The sequence below is a fragment of the Crinia signifera genome, chromosome 1 (genome assembly GCF_055691185.1).
Source record: "Crinia signifera chromosome 1, ASM5569118v1, whole genome shotgun sequence".
In the NCBI taxonomy this organism is placed as follows: Eukaryota; Metazoa; Chordata; class Amphibia; order Anura; family Myobatrachidae; genus Crinia; species Crinia signifera.
This window is the reverse complement of record NC_139217.1, coordinates 432,110,517-432,136,250: the sequence shown is the minus strand read 5'-3', so window position 1 is coordinate 432,136,250 and position 25,734 is coordinate 432,110,517. Positions and strand designations below refer to the sequence as shown.

The following is a 25,734-nucleotide window of genomic DNA, read 5'->3' as shown; positions in this document are numbered from 1 at the left end:
GATCATAGCATAGCCCCATCAATCATTATGTACTGTATGGGTGAACAATCCTAGAAATGCTGCTGAGTTTGTAGAGATAAGGGACGGGGTAGGGGCTGACCTTGTCCTGTTTACTGCAGTCAGATGCAGGGAGAATCACCACGGACAGAGACAGACTGTGCTACTGATCAGTTTTAACAGAGCAGGACACAGCTGAAATACTTTGCTTGCTGGAGCCAAGGCTGGCTCACAGAAGAGGGGAAAAGCCAGTGAAGGGAGAGAGGAGGAGCAGGCGGGGCAGAGTGGATCCTATTGGCCGGGACTCGGGAGAGCTCTCCTACCTCGGCAAAGTGCTGCTGCTTTCTCACTTCTGTCTGTCTGAGCCAGCAGTGACTTCACTGTTATGGGAGGGATTGATTCAGATTCCTGGACTCCGACTTCAGCACACCGCGGCAGCACATGGTACTATGGAGCTGTATAATGTATCAGAGGTGATCTCCTTAACCCGCCCCTGCCCGCAACCATGACAGCGGATACAGGCTGTCAGTGTGTGACAGCCTAATCCGCTGTCCTATCACATCTGTCACAGTGACAGGGGTGTGCCTTGTATATGGGGTGAAGGCACATCCCTGTCACTGATGCAGATGTCTAGGTGCCACTTCCCCATTGTTTTTCAATGGGCTTTGCAGCCTCTTTCTCTGCCCGTGATTAGCCCCGCCCCCCGCTGCTGATAGTTTGTAATTGTCAGCGGGAGGCACAGCTCCCGCAGCCTCCAACCCTCACAACAGTGTCCCACCTAATACTTTATAGAAAAAAAATACAAATAAGATATTTATTACACAGTATATGAGTTATAAATGCACTGCCTCCCCTGACTGCACGTCCCTGCTGTCTATAATCAGTCTGAGGAAACATTAAAATAATCCTCTCCCCTTTAACTACCATGTCACAATTTCCTTAGCAACTCCCCAAGCTCTCTCCACCAAGTACAGTCTCCAAATGAACCGCAGACAGTGTACACTTTCCCTAAGGTTCCTACTGAAGCCTCTGCAAAGTGCTGAGCTAGTGATGCAGCTGTATGTGTATATAAGGCATAAGCACAAGCGAGTTATGTAACATACAGCTCAGTACTGGTCTATGAAACACAGACCCAACCACCTCTCACCTTCTCAAGGGCAAGATTTATCCCCTTCTCAATCTCAGGAGGCACTCTGAGGAGGATCACCTGGTAGGCATCTTTCAGCAGGGGGATAACGCTTCCAAAAATGAGGACGGCAATAAATAGGGAACACAGAGGATCTGCTATGAGCCAGCCGAACTGCTGAATCAGTATGGTAGACACTATAACGCCCACGCTGCCCAAAGTGTCCGCCAGTACATGCAGGAACACACCTGGATGGATACAAAAGTGGTCACTACCGCACAGCACAAAGTAAGCGGTGTTAGTAGACGTTAGCGCACAATGCTGCCAACAATAGGAATGATACTACCATTACAGCGCACTACTTGTCTCTACCACATACACACACTTACCGCGCATGTTAGCATTCATCCCTCCTCCGCCAGACCCATGAGAATGGCCATGGTTGTGAGAATGGCCATGGTCGCTGTGTGAGTGGCCATGACCATGTCCGTGGCTGTGGCCATGTCCATGGTGAGAGTGGCCGTGGTCATGAGACGGGCATCCTCCTCCTCGGGAACCGCCGTGGGAGTGGGCATGACTAAAGGCACATATACCGACAAGGTTGACAAGTAGTCCTCCAACTGACACCGGCTGGTACAAGAAAAAAGAAACGGAGTCAGTATTGATGGGGGAGAGGTATCAAACGATGAAAACAGTCTAACAACTATGGATCAGTGGCGAAGTTGTCCCATAGCAACCAATCAGCTTCAAGGCAGCATTTATTAAGTACAAAGCAGTGGCGTAACAATAGCCCTGCAGATCCCACGGTGAGGCAATGGGTAAATGTGAGCCCGGGGGTCTGCGGGGGCTATCGCTGCACTGCTACCGGGACCTGCCTTAAGCCTCCGCTTGCCAGCGCTGGGACCTGTACATCTACTTATCTGCGGTCCCAGCGCTCCTTCTGGCTTCTGCTGTTCAGTGCTGCTAAGGAAAGATGACCTTCACAAAATGTTCGCCCCCTTACAGCAGACCGTTTTTGAGGATGCTAGAGGAGGCGACGGTTTCCTCTAGCATCCTTATAAAATGTCTGCTGTTGGGGGCAGCCATTTTGTGAAGGTCATCTTTAGTTAACATCAGGAGCCAGAAGGAGTGCTGGGACACAGACAAGTAGGTCTGCGGTCCTGGCAGCACACTCAGAGGCGGTGGCGGCAAGCAAGGCATGGTGGAGTGTTTTTTTTTTTACTTTAATTGGTGGAGTGGGGGGGCTGAGTAGTTCCTCTTTTCTGCATGGGGCATCTGCTGTTGTACTTCTAGTACACTCTGTTCCATACCTCAGTATTGAAATACAAACCAGATTGTACCTGAAGCACCAAGGCAAAGAGAACACCCCATGCACGAAGAATGAACTACATGGGTTTTGAGAAGTGCAGGGTGCTACAATGAACACTAAGCGGGTTACTCAATTAAGTAACAAAACCAAAAAAAAACACCTGGACTTTTCTATTTAATTGCAGCAGGTTTTGTCTGGTTTTTAGACATGTTTCACCACTGTAGTTTCACTTTTTTTAAGAAGCCCAAACTGCGGCGGCAAAACATGACTCAACACGTTATCTAACTGTACTGGATCCGCACTTTAATTGAATAGGCTGAATGGCAATTCAACCTCAAAACAGCGAACGGTGTAGATTTTTTGTTAAAAAATCTGGCACGTAATTGAATGCTCTCTAAGTACATTCTATAAAATGATCGGTAAATGCTGATGAGTTACTTTGGCCAGCTTCTCCACTGGTACACTCAATCTCTGACTTTACATGGTCACGGTTTCAAAAATTAATAATATTAATTATATATATATATATATATATATATATATATATATATATATATATATATATATATATATATATATATACACACACACAGTATGTAACTGTATGTATATATCTGGGCGCCTGATGTATTATCTGGGCGCCTGATGTTAAAATCGCATGCCTTAACTTAAGGCATGCGATCAGACCCGACCGACCCGATTTTCGGGGTTTTTAAGAGGTTCCCGTACAATTAAAAAAAACGGTCGCATCACATGCCATTATAATGGCATGCGACGCGACCGACCCAGTTTTCCCATTGGACTCAATGGGGGGAATTTACTAAAGGAAATTTGTAAAAAAAATGGGTGTATTTGTATTTAGAAATACACTTATTTTTGACATTTACTATCCCAAAAATATGGCAATTCGTATTTGTATTGATGTGCTATCAATACAAATCCGAATTGCCGTATTTTCGGGATAGTAAATGTCAAAAATAAGTGTATTTCTAAATACAAATACACCTATTTTTTACAAATTTCCTTTAGTAAATTTCCCCCAATGTTAAATTGTACCTGAGACGAGTGTGGCGAGCGCAGTGAGCCACCAAGCCCGAAGTGTGGCGAGCGGACGCGGAATACGAGCCCGAAGCGCGGCGAGCCCCGCGGATTACTTAACATGTATTCCGTGTCCACTCGCCACGCTTCGGGCTCGTATTCCGCGTCCGCTCGCCACACTATATAAAATCAACTCCACGCCGACATGGATAGTGGGGGTATGAAAAGGTCGGAGGATGCGGACCGCCGCCGCTCGCCACGCTTCGGGTTGGTGTTGATGGTGGGGTGGAGTTAACAATGGGGGGGGGACCTAAATGGTTAGTATGACATGGTTTTGGACATCCATCAGAAAAGGATCCGATTGTGATTGGGAGCACATTGCGGAAAGTGATAAGGCAGCTAGAGCATACAAGTGCGGAGGGCCCTGATTGTGAGAGCTTATATACTGGGGGATAGAAATATAAACTGGGCTAGAAAAACAATCATGTATTATATACTTACATTTTTGAAATGCTTCTATAAAAATGCTTATCCAGCAACTTCAATTCATATGTATTAAGAATTTAGGGTCAGGACAACAACCAGGCACAAGCAATACATATTTCTGGGAGTGTACAGAGATCAGGACATTCAACTTGAATAAATTTGGGATATTTATACACTCCATATTGTATAACAAACAACTTTTGACCAAATCATATTAATTACATCATGGTTTATGATATAAGAACATCTAATGGATTTAATAATGGTGGTATACATAGGTATGGTCCCCCCCCCTTCATGTCTGGTATCAGAAACTGTTTTAATTATTAATTTGTTCTGTGTCTAATGAGGAATCAGAATGGTCAATAAAATGGAATGGGATGGTGTGTGAATATATTGGAGACGAGCATTTCGGACATGACCATATTTTTGCGCAGCAAGCTATATGGTGAGAAGCGCCAATAGCCCACTGTCAGTATTCAACGCTCCTCCTCACTCGCAGTTTCCACCTCAGACAAAAAAGTTGTTTAAAAGACTGCGCTGAGTTAGTGGTGTCTGGGAAGTTGCTTCCGAGATAGTAGGGTGTACTACAAAACACACTCTGGTCATGGGAATCAAGAAAGGGAAAGGGGAAACTCCTGCGCATACCTTCACCACTTAATATCCATTCAATAAATGACCTTTGCAACTTTGTAAAAAGTATAAAATACGTTTTTTGCATGGATAAAGAGTAATAATAATGGTGATAATTTAAAAACAAAACAAAACATAAAAACAGTAAATACCAAAGTCCAAAATAAATGTGAGCGGTTACCATGCACCAGTAATGCGGCAGACTGTTCTCCTCTTGCTGTGGCTGTATAGTGCGGGGATCGATTGCTTTGCACAAGATCACCATGTACTTTCCAGCTGTATACTATACATCCAGAGCATAGCTCTTATTATTTGGACTGTCCTGCCCATATACAGGATTTTTATATTTTTTATGTGTACCGGTATTAGGTTGCACTCAATTTTTAGAAAAATGATCACCATTATTACTCTTTATCCATACAATAAACTTATTTATACTTTATATAAAGTTGCAATGGTAATTTATTCATTTCTATTCATTTAGTATTTCATTTCATTTATTTCTTGCAGTTTCCACCTTGTCTGCTCCCTGAGGTGAGGTGGAAACGGCAAGTGCGGCTGTCAAAACGACGAGGCTCGCCGCAATATGCCTGGGAATCCTTGCCTATGATGGAGAGGATTTCCCCGGAACATAGAATATGGCGAGCGGCCGGTGAGGATGGCTTTTCCTCGCTAAAAAAAGCCATCCTCACCAGACAAACCCCCCTCGCCGTTGCTCACCCCCTCATTGAATACCGCCCATAATCAGAACCATCTTGTCACACACCTGACCGCATTTGTATCTGGTGCATTTCTGTAAATGAATGATTAACCCTTCTTTAAACTTACTGTTAACATATCGGTGTTGATGTCTGGTGGATCAAATATTCTGGCCATAGCTTCAATAAACACGAAGAAAGATATCACCACCAAGAAGAGTCCATTGATGAACCCGGACAGTATTTCCACTCGCCCATACCTACGATGATGCACAACAAGAAACTGAGACTATTGGTTCTTGTTCTCCTCAATCCCCTTCATGTTAAGTCTAAAGTGAATGATTAAATCTTGGGAAACATAAAAGATTGTGGACTCGCACATGTCATTCGCTCAGAGCTATGGTTACTACGGCTTGATTGGCAGCTACACTACAATGTCAGTATACACTTTCCTGAAACTTAAAGGATTATGTGAAGGATCATATGCACCCGGCACCATTCTTTAAAAGGCATGATGGGTCCATGGATTTACAGGACTATGGTGTCTGGCCCCAACACCCAGCCAGAGCAAGCTTCAGTTTACCCAGGCTGACCGTTGCCTAAATCGCAAATAGCAAGTGATGGTCTTGATGGTGATCCGAGGCTGCATTCTCAGATGCAAAGGCAAACAGAAGGCACCCATCTCCTACAGGCGGCACCCATCTCCTACAGACGGCATCTGAGGCTGCATTTGAATTCTAATTACGCTGTATTGCACAGCTGCTTCTTTACAGCTGTACAGTTCCAGACAATCATGAAATATAAGGTTCTCTGTCTGTTGCCCTAATGGTCTGCCGGGTACAGAGGAACGTGTTTCGGTGTATCAACATCTCTTTTCAATATTTGTTGGACAATTGAATGAGGGCAGGATCACACAAATGTCATACAGTTTCTTAAAATGGACTTGGCCATGCAGCAGAAAACTACATTTGTGTCGTAAAATATGTACAATATCTTATCAGCCATCACCGTCATTGAAGATCTTGTCAAAGTCACTTTTGGACTGGTAGCTATGCAATGGAATATAGTGATGAGCACATAACCAGTATGTTACTATGCATAGGTCTACATTTCTACATTGTTAACTTACTACAGCTTTTAATAAAATAAGGAATGTTGCCCATAGCAACCAATCAGCTTCTATTTCTAGGATGCAATATATAAATATGAGACATAATCTGATTGGTTGCCATGGGCAACATCAGTTCTTTTCATTTTTTAAAAGCTTTAGTAAATGTACCTGTTTGAGTGTTGAGAACCGTGTTTGGGAATACCTATGCTGTAATAACTTTTTGTATTGTTAATATTAAGTGCTGCTAAGCTAGCGAAGTCTAAAGGTGCATACACACTGTACAATTTTTTTGACCAACTTCGTTCATTTCGGCCATTCTGAACGAAATTGGTCAAAATATTTTTTCAGTGTGTTTGCGACGAAAGACAAATGAGGTTGCGCATTCCCGCCAGTTGTTCATCAACTATGCATGCAGCTCAATTTGGAGATCTTTCAAAAAGCCTATAAACTGTAGCTAGATCTTTCGTCTGTCGTCAACATCTTTCGCCCAGGACACTGGGTTCAAGAGAAATGTCTTTCAAAGAAATTGGTCAAAAAAAATTGTACAGTTAGTATGCACCTAAACAAATCTACGCACACTAGTTTTCTTTCCAGCAATCTGCAGTTCCTCTTTCCTGCCTGGGGTGTCGCTCTGCTCTGTTGCTTCTAGCACACATTGGTCTGTATCTCAGTGCTGATACACAGATCAGAGTGTGCTAGAAGTAGCAGAGAAGAGAGCGACACCCCAGGCAGAAAAGAGGAACAACACAGGTTGAGGATGAACAGTTACACATACCCAACTGTATAATGCAAGCTACACACATATCTATCTGCTCATGGAAGCACTTACCCATAAGAGAATATGCGTGTCGCCTTCCATCGAGTCATTAGTGCAGCAATAAGCCCCATGACAAGAGCAGAGCAGTCAAACAACATGTGGAAGCCATCAGACAACAATCCCAAGCTATTGGTCCACACTCCGTAGAACAGTTCCACAAATGTAAATGCCTGAAACAAGGAGCAGCATTGAGACAAGCCTTTATATTATAGCATTAGGGCCAGTTATGTGCAGGCACCAATATCCATAGCATGCATTTCCCCCCTCCAGCAAGTCACTAACACATCTCCGAATAAGGTGATCATTTACGTAAACCACATTCAGTTCAGTTTGGTGGATCTGCGTCTGGTTCCAATGTAAAATTATGGATGAAATATTAGACTCCTGAAGCAATCCCAGCAAGTAAGTAAAACGCCCCCATTAGTATGGGATACGGTCATTGGGTCACCAGCATGATTTTTGACAAGCATTAGGTAGACAGAGCCATTTACTGTTTTTGAGCCAAAATTTGCCGACAGGCGGTATTTCATGCCCTACCATCCACTAGGGTGTGGAGGGAGAATAAAATAGTGTGCGGAGCATAGTGCGGCACCGTGTCCGAAGCATGGCGAGCACAGAGAGCCATGTGAGGGGACGCGGTGCTACATTTTAGTGTTTACGTTGACTGTGTTGACATTCTGGTTAAAAAATTTAATAAAAACAAAAAAAAGCCTTGTTGACTTTTTCAATGTCGACCCATGTTGACATAATGACCATGCCGACCTAAAGTCATGTCAACCTTAACTCATGTCGACCATTATGCTGGTGACCTAATGATCCATACCCCTTAGTATAGGACCCGGCACTCATTTCAGTCTTGCACATAGAAATGGCCAGGAACTTGTCCGCACATGGTCCGCCACTAGGAGACTTACCAGATTCAGGCACAGAAAGTAGAAGATTTGCCGGGAGTCGTGCTCTTCAAGTATTTGTTTCAGAGAATCCTTAATGAACCTAGGCATAGACGGGGAGGTGCTGTGCAGGGCGTCCCCCATGAAGTTATACAGAGGGGTCCCTTCCGGTGAGTAGCCCACAAGAGTGCCTTTCTGTCCCCTCCTGGATGTCATTGACAAGATGTTTGCAGCTGGAAAATGAGTTGGAACGGTAGACATGATAAAAAGTGAGGAACTCCTGCTATTTCATATGGTGTGTACACACGGTACAATCAGCATGAGATTTTGACTAATATTCAAAATCGCATCGGGATCACATGCAGATGCGCGCTCCCCTGACAGCACAAATCGAATGAAGATAGCATGAATTGTATGAAAATAGAACAAACCAATACACTCTAAAGGCCCAGAAACACAATGCGATTTGGGCCCGATTTCACCCCAAAACGCATGTGCACACATCCCGTCCGACCCAATACGCAGTCCCGTGCGCATCAGGTCGGACGGGCTGCACATAAGATTTGGTAAATCTTATGTGCTGCCTGCAGGCAGGCAGGGGACGCGGCGTATGGGAAGCCGGGCGGAAGAGGGAGCAGAGCAGGGCTGCAAGCAGAGAGCTGGCGATGGGAAGCCGTACCCCATTCTTCACCTTGCGGCGTTCACTGCCGGGGCCCAGTGCGCCCACTGCCTCCCCTGCCCTCTACTTGCAGCCCCCCCCCCCCCCCCCCCCCGGCTTCCCATCGCTACCTCCCCTGCCCGGCTCTCTGTATATACACACACCAGTTAAAAGCCTGTCACAATGACGGCCTCTGCAATGTACTTCCAACTTTGAGCTGTGACCGTTTTTACTTTCACTTAGAGCTGTGACTGTTTATAGCCCGCAAACTCTCCACCGCAGTCCCTATCTGCACCTACCTCCAATCTCTGTCTCCAGCAAGTTTGAAACTTATCACTGTCCCTGCAAAATTTGCTTTCACTTTCACAATGGAGTAATTTGGTCCATCAAGTGGCCTCTAATGGTGGAGTGGCCTCCTCGAAGAGGTTAGGAGTAGTTTGAGGCCATCGTTTCTGGTGCACTCCAATACAAAACATAAAGTGTCCAAAGGGAGAGAGGCACTCAGATGAATCACACAAGTCAAGTGAAAAAACAGCTGTATTCAGCCGTTTTTTCACTTGACTTGTGTGAATTATCTGAGTGCCTCTCTCCCTTTGGAGACACACATACATACATACATACATACATACATACTCTACAGTGCCACTCAGTGGACAAACATAGAATGGTTGAATGCTTAACTCAGTGGTTCCTAAATGTCTAGGTTTGAACAATGTCCTTCCAGCTGTTGTGAAACTACAAGTCCTATCATGCCATGGAATGCTGGGATGTGTAGTTTCACAACAGCTAGAGGGCTACAGTTTGCACATGCCTGGTGTAATCAATCTGACTCTGTACCAAATAAGTAATCGGTGCCTAAGCATAGATATCCCTAAAACCTGGATGTTGGGGTGCCTTGAGGACCAAGTTTGGGAACAACTGGCTTAACCATAACACTTTCTTAAGAGCATTTCTGAGAAATCAAAATGGACTTATTTCTGGCAATTCATGGATGTGTCTTTACCAGGTTTTCATAAGAAAATGTGAAGCGCCCACATAGCAACCAATCAGCAAATAATGTGAAAGGTCACCGGTTGCGGCACATTTGAGCTGGCTTCCAGAACTCATGGGGTCTCTTCCTAACCGGATACTAGTACAGCGCATGGGTTGGTTCCACAAGCCAGAGGCTTAGCAGCGCCACCTTGATGCAATACTTACACAGCATGAAGAAAATGGCGCTCACCACCACCCCTCCGGAGAGCACGTGTTCCGTGCCGGGTTGGTGAGCCGGCTTATTCATGGCTCGGAGCTGGTCTGTAATTGGATGAGTCCAGAAATTCCCCAGCAGCAGAGCACTGAGCACGAGGATGAGAGACCCATAGCGGGCGCACTTGGACACTTCCATTTTAAGAGAGCAGATGGATTCTACGTAGAAGTCCAGAATCATGACGGAGAAAATGACGGTGATGAAAGGCATGATTAGAGAGGACCAAGACTCCACTTTACTCTGAAACAGACAAGGAAATCAGTGAGGACGTATGTTTTGGTTAGGAGTCCAGAAACAGACAACAAAACAAGATTGCTTCCTCCTATATGGCAATAGGCACTTTAAATAAGGCGGGACCACCAGATCTGGGATGCGCTGTATGGCTCTGCAGTATTCATTCTGGCTGCAGGGTTACGTTCAATGCAACCAGCGAGCCACATGCATGTGTTGTGGATCAGCGATGGTGCCGCCCCTAACAGCCTGCCTCATGTGCAATGACACCGTATGCACACCCCAAGTTATGATCCTGATCACATTTTAGATCCAGTCCACTCTCAATGGTTCAAATACTAACCATGGCGTAACAGAGAACCATAATGCAAAACCTCTCATTGAGTCAGAGCAGGGTATACTATTATTTCCAATCATCACTGTAATCAGTGATTCATTATGCTCAAGGCATTTATTTTAATATATGATAATAAAAAAGATCAGATATAAATTTGGGTACTTGTGTATTATCACGGCGCCCATCGCATCGCATACCATAAGGCATGCGATGGTATGCGATGCGATATCGCGCGATGTTGTACAATGTCATACAATTTAAAAATTGTATGACATTGTATATGGCATACAATGCGATTAAAAATTGTATAAGCACCCTAATGAATGCTTACAATGTTAAATGCACCCAACCGCCACCCCCCACTATAAACGTGATCCCGAAGCATGGCGAGCACAGCGACCCTGCGAGGGGCAGCGGTACGCGTCCTACGACCTTTTCATACCCCCACTATCCACCTCGGCGTGGAGTTGATTTTATAAAGTGTGGCGAGCGCTGCGAGCCCGAAGCATGGCAAGCAAGCCCCGCGAGGGGACGCGCACAACTTCACAGGTATACGCGTCCCCTCGCGGGGCTCGCCACACTTTATAAAATCAACTCTATGCCGACGTGAATAGTGGGGGTATGAAAAGGTCGTAGGATGCGTACCGCTGCCCCTTGCGGGCTCGCTGCGCTCGCCACGCTTCGGGTTCACGTTTATAGTGGGGGGTGGTGTGGGGGTGAATTTAACATTGTAAGCACCCTTTAGGGTGCTTATACAATTTTTAATCGAATAGGTGGCTAAAATCGCATGCCATCGGGTGTATGGCATGTGATGCGATAAAAACATTGCGCGATCAATAAATAATAAATTTGTTCTATTAAAAGAGTGTTAAAAGAAAAAAAAGTGTCCATGTGTATCGGAGACAAATACAAAGTCAATAATGATTACATCTAGACAAAAAAAACTTTCATTTACATGTTGAATACACCAATGTATGTGGAGAATAGGTATACAAGTTACTGCTTCGGCTATGGGTTATTATATATAGTGAAATCCTCTTACTGGGCTAGTTTGGGTGGTTCTCTCTGTACTGAACCTTGGTAACAAGCCTTACATCCCTAATATAGTGTTCACTCTAGGATTTTCTTAGGTCAGGGTGCTGACCACCAAGCAGGGCGCTCAATCGGGATGGTATATTTTATATTAGAAATTTACATTATAAAAAAAATAAACAAACAACTATCTAAAAATTGCACACTGCACTAGAATTATGCACATTAAACATTGTCATATTCCGCTATGCCCATTACATATTCTGTCGGAATGACCATTACACATTATGGCACACACTGTAATACCCATTACACATGATGGCACACACTGAAAGTTCTCAGTGGCTTGTCAGCATGGTGGGGGAAGCTTAGAGGAAACACTACGAATAGCTGTTGTAAAACACATACAGTAGATTGTAAACAATAAAAACTTCAAGTATTGATCAGTCCCTCCGGCGAGTTTATGGGCGGCCGGAAGACCAATGTCTGTTCAGACATATTGGGGGTACAGACATGCCATTGCGCTTGTGGTATATCTGGCATCAGCTCTAATGGCAGATATATCATCTAGGGCAGGGGTGGCCAAACCTGTCCTCAAGATCTACCAACGGTGCATGTTTTCCAGGCAACCTGTGGATCTATAGTTGGAATGAATGCAGCAGGTTTGAAAATGTGACAGTTAGTAATGACTACAGCTGTGCACCAGATAGGTAACTTGGAAAATGTGGACCGTTGGTAGATCTCGAGGACCGGTTTGGCCACCCCTGATCTAGGGTGAACCCACCATAAGGCACATTTATTTTATATTAAAAAGACAAATAAAAGAATTAGGGCGAGATGTACTAAGCCTTGAAAAAATGATAAAATGTAGAGTGATAAACCACCAACCAATCAGCTCCTGACTGTCATTTTTCAAATGCAGCTTGTAACAGAACAGTTTCGAGCTGATTGGCTGATCACTTTTCAAGCTTAGTACATATGGCCCTGACTGTGATACAAGGTATATATTTTTAGTTGACTAATGGAAAACAAAGTTGTTCTTCGTTTCCAACTTACTTTCAGTTCAGTACCTACTACCTGCCCCAGATACTGGGCTATATTGCCAGTAACATACTAGAATTATGGCCATTAGAAGAATTACAGAATGCTGCTTCCAAATCAAATCTAAGCATATGCCAGGTCTTCAATACGTAGCAAAATAAGTTTGAGGCTGTCTTCGGCTAACAGATGTAGACAGCTCTGCTCAGTCTCCTTCCACTTATCATAATGTAATACTGGCCCAGCCGATGTAATCTGGACAGTTGTATAATACATGACTTGTGTACAGATGGAGATGGTGATTACCTCGGTAGTTGCAGTGAGTACGATGACCCATGGGCACAGTAATATGACAGAGACAAGGTGAGACAATGCCTGCAGACGCTTGGCTCCACCAATATCTAAAGAGAGCTTTCGGGAAGCTGTGTGGAAACCAACATTGAAACATAAAGCCAACACAAGCAACAGTACTCCTCCCTGAAAGCAACAAGAAAACAGATGCACTTCAATTAATAAGGAACTTTTAAAATAGAAAAAAGGTGACAACTGTTCAAAATAAAATAAATAAAATGGAGGAGATGCCTAAAACACACAGGGATCTAACGCAGGCCACACACATGCAGATCTGGCCATACAATGTGACTTACTTGGGTTGAAAACAGGGTAGTAGGGACTCATAAATGATTATACTATTGTGGTGGTAAATACTGCAAGGAGTAAGAACTAGGAATGCCAATCCCGGGATCCTGGTAATTCAAATAAAATGCCCCGCTCTGCACATTTACTTACATGTGCGGCGTCGGCCGGGAACCGGTGGGAGGCAGGGGTGTGCAGTGATGCTGCTGAAAGTGGGTGGCCGGGTGCTGGGATGACGACAGAAAGGGGTGGGGGCAGTGGTGCGCCCTGTACAGCGTGACCTCTGACTGTCACGCTGCAGAGCCGCATGCTGGGGATCGGCAACAGCTGGGCAGCATCTCAACTGGTGCTCAGATGCTGAAAACCTGGCAATTTGGGGGCCAAAGGGGGGGGGGGTGGGAGAGTAAAGCTGTGTACACAGACGATGTGCAAATGTCCCGGCTTTCATTAAACGCTTGGGAAAACTATATAGTGTGTACACATTCTGCGAAATTTCAAACAATATATTGTGTGTCCTTTGGTAGTTTGGTCTTTCAAGATAGAATAGGTATATATGTATGAAGTGCGTTAACACTGCAAGATTTACTGAAAATCATTGACTACAGTATATCTTCAGAATAACCTGCATGCAGGAACAATCTGAAGATGTGAGGAAAGTCTCACAGAAGTGTGCGATAGTGCATACACCAGTGATGGATAACCTTAACACTCCAGCTTTTGTTGAACTGATCCCAGCAAGCCCTGCTACAGTTTTACTATTTGGCCATGCTAAAGATGATGCAGGGCATGCTGGGATGTGTAAGTTAACAACAGCTGTAGTGTCAAGGTTAGCCATCACTGGTGTACACACTGGATGATTGGTATTTTTTGTTGTTTTGATCCATTGGAAAAAAATCAATTGTTTAAAAAAAATCATCTAGTGTGTACCCAGCTTAAGGTGCCGATACACGGTACAATTATTGTATACAATTTGGACTAGATCGCATTGCACTGCATAGGTTTTGCAATGCAATGAGATGAGATCTAGTACAAAAAGTAGGTGCAGCACATACTTTTTGAGCTGTGCGATGAGATGTGTGACGGGAGCGCGCATCTCATCGCACCCAGCAATTGTATGGGCACATTTAACGCACTCTGCATGTTACATCTGCCCCACCTGCACGACAGAATGGTTTAATCCAGTTGCTTGCTTTTTTTCTCTAATTACAAACATGAATCAGTCCCTATATACTTCTTAATGAATACAACAATCTGGCCATCAGCCACATAAGATGCAACATGCATGTATTTGGTAACTGTAAGTAATGATTTCTGAAGTGTGAAGAACTACAAGATCAGTTGTACCCCACAGGGAAATATATGGCAGGTATGCGAGAGAATAAAGAAGCTTTATGGTGATTATACCCAAGTGTAAACTGCGCAATGATATGTTTTTGTTCTACATTTAATTAAAGAAAAATAAAAAATAGTAAATTGTGCACCAATTTTAATGCAGAACCCTGTGTTTAAAGATAACGTCCCTTATTCAGATCTGATCGCAGTACAAATTTGTTCTCAAAACGGGCAAAACCATGCGCACTGCAGGTGGGCAGATGTAACATGTGCAGAGAGAGTTACATTTGGGTGGGGTGTGTTGAAACCGAAATCTAAATTGCAGTATAAAAATAATGCAGCCAGTATTTACCCTGCACAGAAACAAAATAACTCACACAAATCTAACTCTCTCTCTATACATGTTACATCTGCCCCACCTGCAGTGCACATGGTTTTGCCCATTTTAAGAACAAATTTGTACTGAGATCAGATCTGAAAAAGGGCCAAAACACAATAAAGCAGGCAGTTTTTTTCCCGTTAATTATTGAGTATAGTTTAAATCACCGGGAATTATTATATTTTAGTCATTGGATCGCTAGCTAACCAGTATCTCTTACCTTATGATCAGCCACTCCAAGCAGGGAGAAGGCCGTGTACAGGAAGTGGGTGAGAGCACTGTCATGGTGTCCTTCAGCTGTTCCAGTGGAGTTAAGGGAACAATGAGACAATGTACATTTACCACTGTAATACACCACTATGTCATGCAGAATACATCATGTTAAATGGCCACTTAGTGTAAATGAAAAAGCATTACATATGTATGTAAATATACATTTTCCAGTAACAGTCTGTAAGAAATGGGTATGACGTTAAGTATTTTGAGTACAAGGCCTTGCAAAACAGTCATCAGGTTATAATCTGCATGGGAGAATCACATGAAACCTGGTTATCCCCCCCCCACCCCTCATCACAAGAAGAGTTCAGTGGCATGAGGAAAGGATACGGTGCTCAGCAATTTTGGCCATTAGATCATCGTTGTCAAAGAGAAGTAAACAGATAACAGCAATGATGAAGAAGGCAGCACCCCGAGTCTGGGAAGCAGAATAAAAAGAAGGGACGGAGTTAATACTTCTGTGTCACTGGGAACAACAATATAGCAATAGAATATACTAAGAACATCAGCAGAATTATCATAATCTAGGTCAAAACATTTTATTCAACATTTAGCGGTAAGTAAAAACCAGTTAGAACACCAATGCAATACAGGATACTGGGGAATAAATACCTTAGACGGCACCCCGCTGGAACCAGTGAAGAGTACGGTAAGCAATGTTATAACGACAATGTCACTATGTTCAAAAAGCAGCAAGGTCCTAGAAAACAAAGATAAAGGTCTTACGATCAAATATATACAGATAGATTCATGGCTCAAAGTAATAGAAATAGCAGCATAGGTGTGCGGGCTCTGTGCCGCTAGTGTAAGCATATTCCTGGGGAGTCATTAATGATGAACACAAAGCGGGGAATTCAATGGTTATCACATCCGTATCTCAGGTCTAAAATGACGGGAGATCACACAGCCGATATTCAATTGATGGTGAATATCATGCTGATCAGGTTTAGTAGGGTCAGGTTTGGCCACACAAAGCAGATAAGCCGGACTAAACCAATCGGTGTGACGTGAAATCTTTATGGGGTGCAAGGAAAGAGTTACAGGCAAGACACAATGGGGTATCCAATTAGCCACAGTATTTTTCATCCCAGATTTTTTTACATTAACGATGAGGTTTTCATTCCCCCTATTCAATTTCCCAGACAAATTTTTTTTTTTTCCCTTTTTCACATGAAAACACATTGGGGCTAATTGGACAGCTCTGGGCAGGTCATTTAGTCATGGTAAATTAGCACAGGTAACTGGGTACCGCCCGACAGGTTGTCCTGGAATGATATCAATGTTGAGAATTTAATTCCCGACACCCATGTGTATCAGAACGTAAATGTATTGCAGATTAAATTACAATACATAGAAAGTGTGTATATTTTTAACTAGCTGAGCAACAAAAATGTCTGCTTAAAAGGACAGTATCATCTTTAATAAAAGCTTTGAATGGAAATCAGTATAAAAGCAATTAGCAACTGTATCTACAACAGTACAGAAGTTGTGTATCAGGTAGCTGTAATGATAGGCTAAAGGTTCCCAAATTCGGTACCCAAGGAGCGGTTAGCAGTTACCCAATTCACTTCAGAGGGGCCTGGAGTGCTTTCTACTGCTCCAAATGAGACAAAATTTAAACTACAGATAATTAAAATGATGCGCTAGTCATTTGTTAAATAAATAAATAAATATTGCGCAAGCATATAGCATTTACAGTATGTACAGGTTATTGGACAATACAATGTATAAGGCTATTGAACATTTAGAGTGCCACCTTTCAGTGAATTTATGAAATTAACATTTTTATTTAACAAAGGACGAGCTCCTCAATTTAATTATCTGTTCATTACACAAATTGAAGTTGTTGTTTTTTTATTTTAAAGAGAAAAAAAAGCCAAAGACAACAAAAAAGCCATTACCTTAATGGCCCGCAAAGAGTGAGGCCAAAGAACCACAGGAGTGAGATAATACAGCCAACAAAAGCATGTTTCACAATACTGATCCACTGAAAAAAAAAAAGACACAAAAAATAATTTTATGGTATTAAATACATTGAATCGCAATCATCTTTCCATTAATCCAGTCAGTGCGAAGAGGTTTTAAAAAGTTTTAAAAAGTAATAAGCTGTGGTGGATGTACAGGGGTGAACACTACTTATCTAAACTATAAATACAATATGGTCTATTTAAAATATATAACTACCATTAAAAATGGCTTATAGTTACAAATTATTAACCACAAACCCAAAAGCAAAATCATATTCTCCCTTCTCTGTTCTCCCAGGGAACATGCCCAGAGCTATCCAATCAGTGACCAGCAAATCAAACCACATGCAGCAGGTAAAGCTTTTCTTGCCTACACCTCTAGAGCGTTGATTGCAGGCCTGTAACTGAATAACTCAGACCCGGCATTTTGGTGGAAAAGGGGTATGCATATATTATGGGTAATCGGTTGTAGAACAGCTTCTGAATGGGACCTGTAACAGAAGGGAAACAATGTAGGAGACCGCTGAGTGTTCTGTAAATGCGGTTGGCAGCTTTGGCTAAAGCTGGGTACAGTCCCGATATCGCTGCCCATGGGACTCACACTTTGTGATGCTGGGTGCGACCAGAGGGAGCCTTGCAACATGCTGCATTCCACGTATCCAGCTTAAAGCCGTGTACACACGGCAGCGATATGGGCTATAAATCGCTGGAAATATGGTCGCTGGCGACCATATTGCCAGTGATGGGAGTGTGCCCCGGCGATAAATAGCCGGGTGCTCGCTCCCGTTTTAAGCCCCATTTGACCAGCTGATTACCTCTGCGGCTCCCCCAGCAGAGGTTCCTTTTCATCAGCGACCATCTCTGGTCGCTGATGAAAAGGAGACACTGAGCAATATATCTCCCCCGTGTGTACGCACCTTAAGTCCTTCTGGTCTAATAGTTACTAAAGGGAGTGTTGCCTAACTTGTCTGATGGTGCTAAATATTTACCACTAACTGGTAACTTACTTGGCGCTTTGTAACCGACTTCCCAGAAGAAAAAGGCTTTTGAAACAAAACCATAAAACATGCAGATCTGAGGAAAGAAAAGAGAAATCGGGTTAGTGCGACTCTCATTGCGATACTCGCTATTTGTCTAGCAGCTATGCTCTCCAACTAACGTACAACTACATTTCCCGCCAGGCAGAGTTCTAGACTAGAATGTCCAGCTCGAGTCACAATACCATGATCTACAGAACAGGGTGAACTGTAATCCTGAAAGTAAACAATCCCAATCATACACTGTGTCCCGCTCCTAGTGATCATACTGTAGCTAGTTCAAGTCAAACAGGTTCTATAGCGTCTTGTGCGGCTGCCAGCCCATTGAAAAAGAGTACAGGATGCAAAAAACTACACGAACCTCCTTATACACTAAATGGCACAGCTCATGCCCACAAAGGCCGATATCATTCACATGTAACACTTAAAGAAATGTAGCTATATTGACATAAAGGTACATTACGTACTGTAGTAAAATAGTTCATTACAAAGCATTGTTCTTATTAGACAAGGTAAAAAATATCCTTCATTGCAGATGTGAGCAGACACGGATTTCATATATAGGAGGAAGTAAGAATGTGTCACTTACAATCCTCTATCCTGATTGGCTCCTAAACTAATAAGAGTACGTTCAATCATACTCTGGGGAGAGTATGATTGGATTCAGAGTGATAACATAGGCAAAATCTTTCTCAATTGGACAAAACCATGTGCAGAGAGAGTTAGATTTGGGTGGGGTGTTTTGAAACTGAAATCTAAATCTAAAAAAATTTGAAATAAAGTAAAATAAAGCAGCCAGCATGGAAACAAAATAACTCACCCAAATCTAACTCTCTCTGCACGTTACATCTGCCCCACCTGCAGTGCACATGGTTTTGTCCATTTGAGAAATAATTTGCATTTTAAGTTGAATTAGGCCCATAGCATAGTAGAGCAGTGCGTTAATGTGCAGGTTATGAGAGGGCAAAGTTACATAGGTGATGGACGGAAGACAAAGGACAACTGATAGCGGTTAAGTAATGAGGTCATTAATGTACACATCACAAATATTGAGCTGACTTAAGCAGGCGTCAGCACTTTACTAGGCAATCTAAAAGTAGCAGCTGCTTTGCAGATTGAATGGTTCACAGTCCAGGATCTGCAGTCTTCAGACTACGCACAATACGCACTAGGAAGCACAGTTTCCACCACAAACTTTACTGATCGAGTCAGAATTACTATGTGATCAGAGCAGAGTTGCTATAAAAACTTCATCACCACCATGTTTCCCACAAAAATAAATTTTACTTATAAAATTGTAATTACAAACAAAAAACTTTAAGTTTAAAACATTACATGGTACTTCCTCATCTTTGCGGCCACTGCTTACGCTATGGGACTTACATAGCATCACGCTTTGGACTCAGTGGCCCTATTACTAAAGGTAATAGATGGTGGCGTGGATACAGGAGGCGTGGACCCAGTTAAGTAGTGGATATCATAACTGGCGTAACTTGTGTCCAGGTAAAAATAGATCACCAATTTACAAATTCACAAAAAAAAAAACCCCACAGAACTAATGACACTTACCCTAATTTTAATATAAAGATAAACTGTACAATATGAACTACTTTTAGTAGATCGTACGACTCAAAGATTCCAAGAGCCTTCAAGAACTTTGTGAAGCAAAGAAGTACAAGGTATCGGGTGAGCCTGTAAGAGAAACACAAACTATTATGGAATTTACCGGTAATCATCACATCACACATCATCTATCTGTGTAGCTGGATAACACAAAATACAGCTTAAAAAAAAGCATTTCATTTCCTGTTGCTATCTTTACAGTTAAAGCCATCAAGTCTTGAGCATTAAAGTTATATGCACAGTTTAAATTGAATACTCTTATAAAATCATATGATAAAACAATAATGGCTGGGGTTCTGGGGTGCACACAAAGTAAGCTGGCAATGCTCTCTGTCACTCTGTCCCAGCAGGTTGCTATGTCAGTAGGGAGGAACCTCTTTAACTAAGCAGGTAGCAAGTCTGCAAAGCCGTCACTCAAATTCTATGTCGAAATGCACTATGTTAATTGGTGGATCCATAAAAAGGGATTGGACGGGTGCGGTCACATTAAAAATTACGATTTTCTCAGCCTTTTGATTTGTACAACAACCCATAAATACACTAGGGTACTTGTTTCCTATCTGGGCGCCCGCTAAGTTAATTGCGCACCATGCTATTCTCCGTAGAGAAATCTGATCGCATCGCATCGTACACATACACGATATTGAACGATGCGATGCGATTCGATTTCCCATAGGAAACAATGTTAAATGGATCAATTTACCCAAATCAGCATAGGGAAGAATGGTAAATGGGCCAGAAACCCCAAAAAAACGCACAGAGCAGTGGAATGTCCCCCCAAAAGTAGTTGACGCCACCCCGCCATCAACGTGAACCCGAAGCGTGGCGAGCCCCGCGAGGGGACGCGGATACCTTCACAGGTAAACGCGTCCCTTTGCGGGCTTCCCAAGTGTCCGCGTCGCCATGGACACCTGGGAAGCCCGCGAGGGGACGCGTATAACTGTGAAGGTATCCGCGTCCGCTCGCCACGCTTCGGGCTCGGTGGCTCGCTGCGCTCGCCACACTATTCTATTGTCACTCCACGCCCTAGTGGATAGTAGGGCATGAAAAGGTCGGAGGACGCGTACCGCCGCCGCTCGCCACGCTTTGGGTTCACGTTGATGGCTGGGTGGCGTCAACTACTTTTGGGGGGACATTTCAATGTTCAGGGGTGTTTTTGGCCCATTTACTATTGTTCCTATGATAATTTGGCTAAATTGAGCCATTTAACATTGTTTCCTATGGGAAATCGGATCGCATCGCATCGTTCAATATCGTGTATGTGTACGATGCGATGCGATCAGATTTCATTACGGTGCCGTACGTAGAAAACCTGGGCGCCCAGATAGGAAACAAGTACCTACACTAGTGTTCCCGCTAGGCTGTTTTAGCGGGGCGCTGCGCCCTGCCCGATTTTTAAAGGGCAAAATGCGCCCTGCCCCTCTAGCAGTGCCCCGCTAAAACAGCCTGCTGCCTGTCCTGCCGGAGTGCACCGGTGAAGCCCAGCGCCGCCATAGATTGCAGTGCACGGCGCTTTCCCGGCAGCTCGGGGACGTAATCACGGCCGGGCAAGCCCCCTTCGGGAACGCGGCGGCCCGGGCACGCCCCTATTCGTGACGCACCGCCCGGGCACGCCCCCATTTGTGATGCGCCGGCCCGGGCACGCCCCCATTCGTGACACGCCGGACCGGGCACGCCCCCATTCGTGACGCGCCGGCCCGGGCACACCCCCATTCGTGATGCGCCGGCCCGGGCACGCCCCATTTGTGATGCGCCGGCCCGGGCACGCCCCCATATGTGCCGTCGCCATGCCTGGTCCGCCCCTCCAGCGCCCTGCCCCGTTTGGTTCCTAGAAGGAACACTAATACACAACCCTAAGGATTAGGCGTTCTCCTTGGCTTTGAACTGTATTTTGCTCTCCACATTCAATCTGTATTAAAATCATGCTACGTGCATTTAAAAAATATTTTCAAAATATGCCCAAACCTCCATGAACCTTATTGATTTGAAGTATTGATCTATTTAACCCAACACGATCTCTCAATCCCTAGTTATATTTTGTCATAATAGTTCTTATTTTTTCTTAATCACTATATGTATGACAACTGCCTGCCACACCAATGTAAAATACACTACCCCCAGCAATTGCTGCCGGGTCCAACAAATCTTACGTGCAGCACTTGTAATATTCGGATCCAATCCAATGAGCGGTCCCGGAGGCTAGGCACATACGATTTGGTCATTTTTCACCCGATTTCTCTGCCAGATCCATTGGAATCGGGTGAAAAGGGCCCAAACCGTATAAGTTCATGGCCAGCCTAAGATTGTCTAGGACTAAACGTCTACTGTAGGTCATGTTTCTTTTCCTTTGATACGAGGCTGGACTGACATAATAACATGATAACTCAGTTTATCATCTATGTAATGCACTAATTACTTTTCAACGTAGTCCCCCATCCCTTTCCACGCATGTGCTCCGTGCACAAGACACTGCGGTACTTATGTATTATCTGGGCGTCCGATTATTGCATTGCATCGCATGCAATATAGTGGCATACAATGCAATGCGATTTTTCATTGTAAAGACCCAATTTTTAATTGTATAGTCAACCATGGGTGATTTCATACCCCCACTATCCAACTACGCATGGAGTTGAATTTATATAGTGTGGCGAGCGCAGCGAGCCACTGAGCCCGAAGCGTGGCGAGCCCCGCGAGGGGACGCAGAATACATGTAAAGTTATCCACGTCCACTCGCCACACTATATAAAATCAACTCTATACGTAGTTGGATAGTGGGGGTATGAAATCACCCATGGTTGACTATACAATAAAAAAATTGGGTCTTTACAATGAAAAATCCCATTGCATTGCATGCCTTAAGTAGTGACATGCAATGAAAAAAATCGGGAGCCCAGATAATACATAAGTACCGACACTGCTAAAATTTGAATCCATGCTCTCATCATCTCCCACATTGATTATTGTAACAGTCTCCTTACTGGTCTTCCCCAATACAGACTCTCACCACTACAACCCATCATGAATGCAGCTGTGAGGCTAATCTTCCCCGCCAGACTTTCATTGTCTGCAAAGCTACTCTGTCAGTCCCGCAATTGGTTACTTGTATTTTAACATATTCAATATAAAATACTTTTACTTACACACAAAGCCATAAACCAAACTACAGAAATATACATCTCTTCTCTTATCTCAAAATATCGCAAAACCCAACCTCTACTGCATCTCTCATCCACAAGCATTATTTGCTCCCATTCATGATTGCAGGACTTTCTTCAGGCTGCGCCCACTCTGTGGAATACCCTCTCATGCACAATAAGAGTCTCAGCTAGTCTTCAAACCTTTAAGCTAGGCATGGCCAAAATGTGGCCCTCCAGCATAAGTCCTATTATGCCTTGCCACAGTTTTGCAATTAGGGAATGCTAGAACTATGGCAAGGTATGCTGGGATGTGTAGTTTCACAACAGCTGGAGGACCATAGTTTGGTCATGACAGCTTTAAGCATTCCCTGAATACTCACCTCTTCATGTAAGCTTATATGGTTCCAGAACCACCCACATAGCCTTCATAAACCAAAAATAATCGTAAAATCCCTCCACATTGTATTATGCAGGATAGACTAACGACAGGCCCAGAAAAGGTAAACAATATACTGACCACACTATCAGTACAGAGGCCTATGACACCTTACAAACCACAGACACACTAACTAAAAACTGCAGAGATCGGCATCCCAATCTTGGTTGTGTTTTAAAAATGACAGTTCCGAGCTGATTAGTTGGTACTTTCTCTCCGAGGTTTAATAATATGAGTCTAAGTCTTATGAACATCACAGGGGTACGCGGTCTACTGGTGCAAGTATATCATGCAGCTTCTGTGTGCGTAATCTGGGATAAGAGGCAAAAAGACCAGATCCAATACCAGAACCACCATTATGCTAAACCTCCCACTTTATACTGATTCCTTTGGTAAGGGAGAAGTGATAGTGGGGCAGATGTATTAAGCTTTAACAAGAGATAAATCCAAGGGTGATAAAGAGAGATAAACATCCAGCCAATCACCTGCTAACTGCCATGTTACAGGCTGTGTTTGAAAAAAGTCAGTTAGCAGGTGATTGGCTGGACGTTTATCTCTCCTTATCACCCTTGCATTTATCTCTTGTTAAGGCTTAATACATCTGCCCCAATGTGCCTGTACCTAATCACTGGCCAATCAGATCCTAACTGTCCCCTTTTAAACCCAGCCTATAACTTAACAGCTGATTGGCAGATGATAAAGTACCAGTACTTTATCACTTCTCCTTCCTTCTCACTGCTTCATACATCTACCCCATAGTGCCAAAGTTCTGCCAAGCGCCTTGTGTCATATGGTATGCAAATGCTGAACAGCTGACACATCTGCAGCATGCTCAGCTACATGGAAAGCTTTTATCAGAAGCATAAGCACATGGATGAACTACAAGTCCCAGCATGCACGGGGGTAGCCATGTAATGCTGGCACACACATAGCCTCTCATACCTGGACTCTGGGGCATCCACAGGCCCCAGTCTGCCGGTACTCATGACATTGCTGCTGTACTTATCCTCCATAGCGACTGCTGTTACAAAGACTCCCCTTAGAGCTTCATCTAAGAGCGCCTGGCTCCACTATAAGGATTCAGCACCTGAGCACCTCTCCAGGCCCCACCCCGGCTGCTCGAAGTGCTTGCAGCCGCGCATAGGAGACATATTCCGGGTACACAGCCTCCAGCACTGCCAGCTAGCCGGCCAGCGCTGATGATGGAGCAGGGAGCGTCAGCCAGTACGTGATGTCAGCAGAAGCAGGGTACGAGAGGCCGGCGAGGACACAATTCCTCACAGCGCCTTCTCCCCCTGCCAGTATGTTACGGGAAGCCTAGAGGAGAAAAACTCCTCACAATAGCGCGATTCGCGTCTTGTCGCAGGGCAATGAATAATGCCACCCACTTTAGTAGTGAATACACTGGTGGCTGCTGCTGTCTTACAGCACCTGCTTTATGCCCACTAGCAGCATAGTAATACAAAAGTCAATATTTTCTTGAACATCTGTTAAGACCTTTTAATCATGGTTAGGGCTAGCTCCAAGTGTGCTAAAACACCTCCAAGGGCCTTATTCTGATCAGTGCGGATATTCCCGCATGCGGACGGACCGCCGATGTTGATCGTCTGCGCATATGCAGAGGTCACTCTGCGCATGTGCAGGCGATTTCGCCGCACGGATTCTTTATACGCCGCACAGGGGGCGTAGAGGGGCGTGAGGGGCTACTTAGCCTCATTACCCTATGCATACGCCCCGCGTTTCATGGGCGTTCCCATGCAAACGCGGGGCGTATGCATGGTAATGAGGCCGTGACGCGTGGGTACGGGGCGGGCAGCTGACATCGCCGGATGTCAGCTGCCCGCCCCCATACATGATTTCACACGGACAAGTGTCCGTGTGGTCTTGTGTTGCGGGACCTGGTGGAGCGTGCGGCCCTGCATTCGATGTTCGGCGACCATCGAATGCAGGGGCTGCTCCCAAGACGGAGGAGGCGTATCCCCGTCCAATTTCATGCGGATCGCCACATATCCGCGTACGGACGGCAGGTGGCGATCCGTATGGAAGGCGGGGATTCGCCTGCACGGTTGCGGCCGCATATTCTGATCGGGCCGCACCGATCAGAATAAGGCCCAAAGTTCCCAAATGCGGCTCCCGACAGTTAGGATTCCGATGGTCAGTAGACCCCCCCCCCCAGGGGTTGATATAATCTAAACATTGAATACACAACTGAATCATAAAAGCATATTAGTTGTCGGTAGCACAAAGAAAGAGATGCGTAC

At 44.3% G+C, this 25,734-nt stretch overlaps 1 protein-coding gene across 2 annotated transcripts in view; it reads right to left on the bottom strand.

The window, feature by feature from the left end:
* The window catches only part of SLC30A5 (solute carrier family 30 member 5), a 29,466-nt gene extending 4,682 nt beyond the window's left edge, over window positions 1-24,784 (bottom strand). The window contains exons 1-14 of one of the 2 annotated variants that reach the window (XM_083152636.1): window positions 24,416-24,783; window positions 19,844-19,966; window positions 18,245-18,311; window positions 17,172-17,257; window positions 15,883-15,970; window positions 15,601-15,688; window positions 15,215-15,291; window positions 12,954-13,124; window positions 9,961-10,249; window positions 8,130-8,338; window positions 7,228-7,385; window positions 5,418-5,547; window positions 1,513-1,753; window positions 1,145-1,371 (exon numbers count right to left, since the gene is read on the bottom strand). In XM_083152636.1, the coding sequence (XP_083008762.1) occupies window positions 1,145-1,371; window positions 1,513-1,753; window positions 5,418-5,547; window positions 7,228-7,385; window positions 8,130-8,338; window positions 9,961-10,249; window positions 12,954-13,124; window positions 15,215-15,291; window positions 15,601-15,688; window positions 15,883-15,970; window positions 17,172-17,257; window positions 18,245-18,311; window positions 19,844-19,966; window positions 24,416-24,486 (2,025 nt within the window). In that variant the 5' untranslated portion in view covers window positions 24,487-24,783. Of the gene's footprint in view, window positions 1-1,144; window positions 1,372-1,512; window positions 1,754-5,417; window positions 5,548-7,227; window positions 7,386-8,129; window positions 8,339-9,960; window positions 10,250-12,953; window positions 13,125-15,214; window positions 15,292-15,600; window positions 15,689-15,882; window positions 15,971-17,171; window positions 17,258-18,244; window positions 18,312-19,843; window positions 19,967-24,415 lie in introns of both variants that reach the window. The other variant, XM_083152644.1, reaches the window with a different exon arrangement.
* Window positions 24,785-25,734: the final 950 nt, after the last annotated feature.